This window comes from Triticum aestivum, chromosome 4B, assembly GCF_018294505.1.
Source record: "Triticum aestivum cultivar Chinese Spring chromosome 4B, IWGSC CS RefSeq v2.1, whole genome shotgun sequence".
Classification (NCBI taxonomy): Eukaryota; Viridiplantae; Streptophyta; class Magnoliopsida; order Poales; family Poaceae; genus Triticum; species Triticum aestivum.
The window spans coordinates 161139388-161147105 of NC_057804.1; the positions used below are offsets into that span (position 1 = coordinate 161139388).

The following is a 7718-nucleotide window of genomic DNA, read 5'->3' on the forward strand; positions in this document are numbered from 1 at the left end:
TGGTAACAGGAAGCAAGGGACACAATGTTTACCCAGGTTCGGGCCCTCTCAATGGGGGTAAAACCCTACTTCCTGCTTGATTAATATTGACGATATGAGTAGTACAAGAGTAGATCTACCACGAGATCGTAGAGGCTAAACCCTAGAAGCTAGCCTATGATGATTATGATTGTAATTGTGATCGGCCTTCTAAGGACCAACCTCTCCAGTTTATATAGACACCGGAGAGGGCTAGGGTTTACACGGAGTCGGTTACAAGGAAGGAAATACAATATCAGGATCACCAAGCTTGTCTCCCACGCAAAGGAGAGTCCCATCCGGACACGGGACGGATTCTTGAGTCTTGTATCTTCACGCTTCAATAGTCCGGACGATGTATATAGTCCGGCTGTCCGGATAACCCCTAATCCAGAACTCCCTCACCCTGCATCACTGCCTCATTGTGGTTTGCCTTAAATGAGCCGCTAGCTCCATGTCCGTGCCATGCCCCACCATTGTCCACCATTAGTGCACTGCGTGAGCTCGTCCATGAGCTCGAGAAGCCTCCCCCGCGCCTATATAAGAGACCCCAAGTCCTCTGGCAGCTCCCAAGCCCCTCCTTCACCTCATTTTCCCACCGGAGCCCTCGGCCCCCTCTTCTTTTTGCCGGAGATCGCCATGGCCGCCTCGGTTCCGTCTCGATTCTGACGTGCCTAGCACCTATCCTCTCCTCCCGAGTTGTCCATCTTGTTCCTCTCCTTCCGGTGCACCTCCCCCACCCCTCGTTCGTCACTGGAGTCCACCCTGGTCGCGTGCTCCTCGTCTGGCCGCCGCCTCTGCCATTCGTCCTCTTCTCCGTCCTGCCGCCCTAGCCACTCCCTCGCCTTCCCGACTCCACCACTGTCTCCCCCACCTCCCGTAGAGCCGCCCCAGCTACTCCACCTCGCCAGGGATCGCCCACATCGCCGGCTATCCCCACCGCTCGCCGCCTCCTGTCCTCTCCATCACCGTGACCTCCGCTCCTCCCCAGGCCATCCCCACACTCGTTCTTGCGTGGAAATGAGGTGCCATAACCCCGCTGTCCCGCTGATGGCTTCAGCTCGGCCGGAGCTGGCCGGAGCCGCCCGGCCCGTTGCCGGCACCGTGGCCCATCCCCTGCCTCTTCTGTCCTGCACGGGGGAGCAGCAGGAGGAAGAAAACGCCTGGCTCGGCCCCCCTGCGCCTGGGACCCTCAAGCCAATGGCCCCGCCACCTCTGCCCACGTGGCAAGTGGAAACGTATTTAGGTAAGTTCGCTTTCTTTTAGCGAAAGCGTATTTCATTTCCTCCTTTTGCCAGATACATTTTCTTTGTTGGAAAGCGTATTTCTCTCTACTTCGGCTAAAAGTGCGCTTTCTGTATCAGAAAACGTAAACTTCCCGAAAGCACTTTATGTGTTTCCACCAGGGGCCTGTTTGCTGAAGAAATATTCACGGATTGGTCCCTAAGCTTCAACACATAACAACTTCTCAACCGTAGCTCCGATTGGGGTGAATCCAACGCCCATATCTTCGTCTCATCGGGCCAATTATGTTTACATCATTTTTACTATGGTTTTACATACCAGAAATGACCATTTCTCCCTTGCCCGTAAACAGCCCCCTTCAGGAGAGAGCTGTTTCCGGTGAATCTTTTCGCGATCCTTCTGCCCTTCTTCCCGGAGCCTTCTTCACCCCCAGGCAAGCCACAACAGCCACTTGCATGATAGCCATGGTTTTACTTGAATATTTAATAAAAGTTTGCCCGTTATCTATATGCTTGTTTGCTACTGTTGTCGTTGTTTCGGTTATGCTCGTGGTTTCAAGTTCACCTTCATGATATGTTCCGATGCATCTTGTTATCTTGTGCTACTTGCTCGTATAATTGTCACATGTTATGCTTGATAGTGGTAGTATGCTGGTAGCAGTGGTGTTCTTCGGATGCATGCTTAGTCTGTTATCTAGTATCATTTCTATGTTTGTTCCATTGCATCCAGATGGTTACATGCTTACTTGGTAGTGTTCTTGCTATGTTCTTGCATGGTGTTTTTCATGATGCTAGTAGTCATGCTATGATCCTGTGTAGTGTTATGATCATGCTCGTTAGTATGCTATTCTCAGTTGGTTATATGCTTCATTGTGGTTATGCTCGATGATTATGTTGCACCTCCATGCTTATGTTGATATCTTTTCCTAATAATAAAGCATGGATTGGCTTCTTGGGTTCACCGTCGCAATACGCTTTCGCCTGGTCATAATAAACTTTTATGACATAATAGTACAAAGTTGAGTCATCTATTCTGGAACGGAGGGAGTATATACTAATAGCATGTTCGTTCGTCCGTCCAGCCTGGTTCTTATTATTGTACGATAAAAAAAGAAATAGCTCGTTTTTAGGATCTGAATGGACGCAACTTCCGGTCTCCTCTGTCTTTAGGCGAGAGTTCTCAAAATCCCCCTCAACCCCGTCTGCATCAGGCAACTCCTCGACCACACCGCTGGCCTCCGCCCTCTCCGCACCGGCGACCTCCCCTCCCCTCCTCTCCCTTCCCTTCCCCCATATCGAGAAGGGAGGCCATGGTGCTCCCGACATGGCTGGATCCATACCAAGCCCGTGGGGTTCCAGCTCGACCTCCTCGCATCGACCACGGCAGCGGGATCCGCGGATGCATGGACACGGCGGTGCAAGCGCGCAGACGCAACCTTGAGAAGAGAGGAGGTAGGGCGGCCATGGCGTTCCCGCCGCAGCAGGGTCACTGGCTCCACCACGAGCTCCTCGCAGTTGCCAGTGACGACGGCAGCTCCGAACCCTAGCGATGCTCCTGCTCGTCTTTCTCCACACCTCTGCTCCTGCCCGTCTTCCTTGGCGCCATATTCAGCACCTACAAGAATGCAACTTCCTCTCCCATTATAGGGGATTGTAACTCCTCAAACCCCCATCCTTCCTTCCCTTCCACTCTGCTCCGTGATGCAAAATTTTCTATTTTTTTCATGATTCACCACTCGCAATGGAGTTGCAAGCAGGAGGGACATGGGTCAAGCATCTGTATGTGTTGCTGAATTTGATTGATTGTTCTTGATTGTTGAGTAATTCCTGTTAGTTGTTACATGTGATTTTGCTGAATTCATTGTTGATTGTTGATTTTCGAGAGAAAATCCAGGTGAGTGGTTGTATGCTGGCGCTGGCTCAACCCGCAGTCATTTTTAAAATGTCTAATCCGAGAAAAAAAAGGAAACACTAGCGGGCAGCACAGACGATCACGGGCTCGTTCGAAGCGTATGGGTAGGGCGGCGGTGCTGGCGCCGATCTACACAGCGGCCTATCTACTTCTCCGGCCATCCGCCGCCGCCGGCCGGATTCCTCCTGCTCATGTGCCTCTGATTTGGATCGAAGTCACAGCAGCAGTGGTGCGGCGGCAGCGGGGGAGGAGGTGAGTGTGGCGGCTATGGGTGGTGAGGCCTGAAGATGAGGTTGTCCTTGTAGGAGGATGCCGGGGACAGGCATCGCGCTGAGGGTGGCGCATCGAAGTTGGAGGTCGGCGTGTGTTCCGGCAGTGGGTGGAGGGGCAGCCGCGCGATGGTGGGGAGAAGCTGGTTCATGTCCATGGCCGAACCATCGGGGCTGGGGGTTTCTTCCCGGATTGTTGATGAATATACTTGGGGATTTGTGATTCTTGTGTCCCTTGATGCGGTGCGAGATTCAATGGGATTTGGGGCGAGGAAGATGGTGGTGCGATTCGGGGGGATCATGCCTCGGATTCTTGGGGTCGCCGGGGATGCGGTGGTTGAAGGAGAAGATGGTGGAGGGAGGGAGGGAGGGAGGAGGAGGGGGAGGCTTCAGATTTCAAAAAGAGACCTGGCTCGTTCGGTACTGCCAATTCCTTTGGTGTGGATTTTGAGTTGTTAAGAACCCTTGATTGATGCAAATCTTAATTTTGTTTTGTGTGGAGCATTAGTGTTGGGGATATCTTGTTAAACATCCAGTTCCCCTGACATGCATGAACTGTTCAGTATAGGATGCCCATCTTATGCAGCTATGTTTGCTCTTTTTACATTGTTTTCTATCATGTGTTATGTTTGCAACATTTCCCTATACTCTGATTGATAACATGTATTTTGATGTTTTTGCCTAATTTGTGTGTGCCTTGGTTTTGTAGGAAGTTGTCAAATCTTGGTCTGAAGGGAATGTTATCTCCTGAGATTGGACAGCTTAATAATATGCATTTTCTGTAAGCATATTCTATAGTTCCTCTAGTGATGTTTTTTTTCTGAACACTTTGGTTTTGACATAACATGTTTCACTCTTTCAACCATAAGATAGTATTTGGTATTTCTGAAACTACCAACTAAATAAGAGTCATTTTGCACTTCGATATAGGCTATCATGTTGAGCATAGTAGTAAAGTGGAAGCTTCGCAGTGTGTATGTTTTCCTGATGAGTCTTATGACCTCAGCTTTTGTAGCTACCCGACCTCAGACGGTCAAGTCTCTGTGCTTTAGTGTTATCCCTGGATCGGTATGCTGACACACACAGTACTCGAGGATTTATAACAGAGGTAAATCACATGTATAAAGTAACGTAAATACTATTACCTCAATCCATAAAGCGGAAGAACAACAAGGTTATGGATTCCCATCAACGCCAACGGCAAAGTTGAGTGTAGAAATCGTAACCCTAACGTATCACTTACTCGTCGTAAGAAATCCTGCAACGTGAGACGTTGCAGCCATGTAGGTTAGTACATTGAATGTACTGGCAAATTCACACCATAGGATGAATGATGAATAAAAGCTATCACTACATGCATATTTGGCTGGTGGAAAGCTCTAAGTTTATTTTTGCATAAAGCCAGTTTTTTCCTACAACAAAGGAATATATTTTATTTAACTACGTAGTTTGTTGAAGATATTGAGAAGGTAAACCCCAACTCAATCCCAATTAAAAGTTAACAACCCAACAAATTAATTAAGTAACGTGATGAGATCAACATGATAATTCAAGAACCAGATACTCAAGATTGTCCATAACCGGTGACACGACTAACCATGATTAATTTGTACACTCTGCAGAGGTTTGCGCACTTTTCCCCACAAGACTCGATCTCCTCCGTTGGATTTCTCGCACTACATGGTGTTTGAGAAACGGATGACCGAGACACAGTCTTCAGAAGCGATAGCACCTTACGATGGGTAGACAGTTACACCTACTTTCCCCTACATCTGCTAGTCTACCACTGTAAGAGTTCACACGACTTAATCAACTATGCTAGAGCCCATAATAGCTTGTGGCTGCACACGGAAGTTTCTAGCATGAATAATCTTATGATCCCTTTGAGCCTGGGTGGCAGTCCCTAGGAGAATCACACGGTACCCCGGGATTTCCAAAAAAACAGGCAACACTGGATTCCCCAGGTGCCTCAATCCACACAGATGTGTATTAAAGTAGCCACCTTAAGTTGAACCTTAGTTAACAATAATCTCTCACATCTTTTATGAATTCTCTCAAACCAATCCACGTCTACAAGCATAGAATGGCAGTATGAGCATAATGAAAAAGTAACTCCCAAGGTTTGAATGCAGGACAATAGGTACTACTTCATCAACTACTTCCTAATACCCACATGTTATCAAGTCCTAACCATGCAAAGTTTGAGGGTGAAACTAATGCATAAAAACTGGGTATGAAAGGGATATGATCAAAGTGTGAACTTGCCTGTACTGTTGATGAAGATGATTCGCACTCAACTCCTGATAGTTGTATTCGTCACACTCCGTTCAATCTATCTTAAGCAAGAAATAGTAACCACACATAAGCAATCACTCAAAAGATCGGAAAGAACGAAGAAAACAATTCGAAACCAAGAAAATGACTATTGCAACAGAAAACAATTTCTAACATTACCAAAATTAAGTGAATCTGGCCTTATCAGAAAGTTTAGGTCAAGAGCTTCGATTTGCAAAAAGAATCACTCTAATCGGAGTTATACAACTCGAGTTACGATCAAACGAAGCTCAAATATTAAACTGTTTGAAATTCAAAATTTTAAACTTTCAAAAACATGTTTAAGTTGATTATCTGGATAGAGGGGATCATAACGAAGAAGTGGGCGTTGGTTTCGTTGGATTTGGATACACGAGTAAAAAGTAGTGAACGTTTAAAGATTAGGGACTACTCTGTGAAAAAAAATACTACATCTAGGTCCCTAGCCACGTGTTAGAAAAGTACTGGCCGAAAACTGTGCACTTCGGGGCTAAAACAGCGGACGTTCGCTATAAAGCGCATACCGGTTCGAATCTAAAAAAACAACTAACCTAATCTAGGTCGTAGATTCTAGATCGAACGGAGAGGGGAGAGGCGAGGTGTACCGCGGCGGTGGTGGCTTCCGACGGCGAGGGAGACGGCGGCGGCAGCTCCGGTGGTCGAGGAGGGCAACAGAGAGGTCGGGGAGGGGCGGCGCGGCGAGGCGAGGAGGATGTCGGCGTCGGCGGTGGTCCACGGCGACGGGACGGAGCGGGATGAGGCGGCGGATCTCGGCAGCGGCAGCGGCTTCCGGCGAGTGCGGCGCGTCGGTTGAGGGAGAGAGAGGCCGGGGTCTCGCCTTTTAAAGGCGAAGGGGAAGCGCGTGGCTTGGAGCAGGGGACAGGCAGAGGCGGCGGTGGGAGTCCCGCACGGACACGGGCGTCGGCGGCGATTCCATGGTGGAGGCGTACTCCGCCAGAGTCGGGGACGGGCACGGGCGCGCTGGGCCGCTGCTGGGCTGAGTCGGCTGGCCTGGCGCGGGGAGAGAGAGAGAGAGAGAGAGAGAGAGTAGTGCTGGGCTTCGGCCTGGCACTGTTCGAAGAGTTCTTTTTTTTAACAAATTTTCAGAGAACTAAAATATTAAAAACAAAATAACTAAATATATTATATAGGCATATAATATATCAAAATTTGCAGAAAAAGATTTCCTACTGCATGAACATTTTTCTAGCATCAAATAAAATCCACAAAATTTTAAATAAAGCAAAGAGTGCTTCTGCTCTAATAAAATCAAATAAAAAACATTAAAAAAATACCAAAATGATTTCAAATTTATTTCTCTCCAATTTTTTGTTGTAGGGAATCATTTTACCCTATTTTCCATATATTTTATTTTTGGGGAAAAATAATTTGAGTAAAATCCAAATAACTCCAAATTTGAAAATAATTTCAAAGGGACTTGAATTTGATCCCTTTAAACTTCCAACTCATATTTCATATGTCCTGAAGAAGTCATTTTATCGTCTCTCATGAAAATCATTGAGTTGCTTAAAGTTTCTGAATTTGAAATATTTTCAAATGAAATTCAAATCTTTTCAAAACCCTTTTGATTTATTTAAATGGAAGAAGTCATGTCATCTTCTCTCCAGGGTTTTGTATTTGAAAGGAATTTGAATTCAAGGAGATCATGAAAGCAAGATGAAAGTTTGGGAATGTCCTTTTATTCCCTCTCAATTAACTTTCAAAAGTTTCAAATTTCACTCAACTTCACCCAATCAATCAAACAATCAATCGAAACTATCTATTTAATATAACATTCCAAAATTTAGAATTTTGGGATGTTACAGCTTTTGAGCTGTCAATTAAGGAACATCAGTTAACTTGGTGTATGTTCTTTCTTGGAGTGTAGTTGGATACAAAACAGGTGTTTCTTCTTAGATCTAGAGGAGAATACAATTTTGCATGGATCAAATTCAAGTACAT

General features: G+C 46.6%; 1 protein-coding gene across 6 annotated transcripts in view; it reads left to right on the plus strand.

Annotated features, from left to right (window-relative positions):
* The first annotated feature begins 2389 nt into the window (after positions 1-2389).
* Positions 2390-7718, plus strand: part of LOC123091592 (probable LRR receptor-like serine/threonine-protein kinase At1g63430) — a 7812-nt gene continuing 2483 nt past the window's right edge. For 2 of the 6 annotated variants that reach the window (XM_044513161.1, XM_044513158.1), the window contains exons 1-2: positions 2400-2915; positions 4153-4224. In XM_044513161.1, coding sequence (XP_044369096.1) covers positions 2812-2915; positions 4153-4224 — 176 coding nt within the window. In that variant the 5' untranslated portion in view covers positions 2400-2811. Of the gene's footprint in view, positions 4225-5065; positions 5179-7718 lie in introns of those variants that run through there. The other 4 variants (XR_006443331.1, XM_044513160.1, XM_044513162.1 and 1 more) reach the window with 4 other exon arrangements.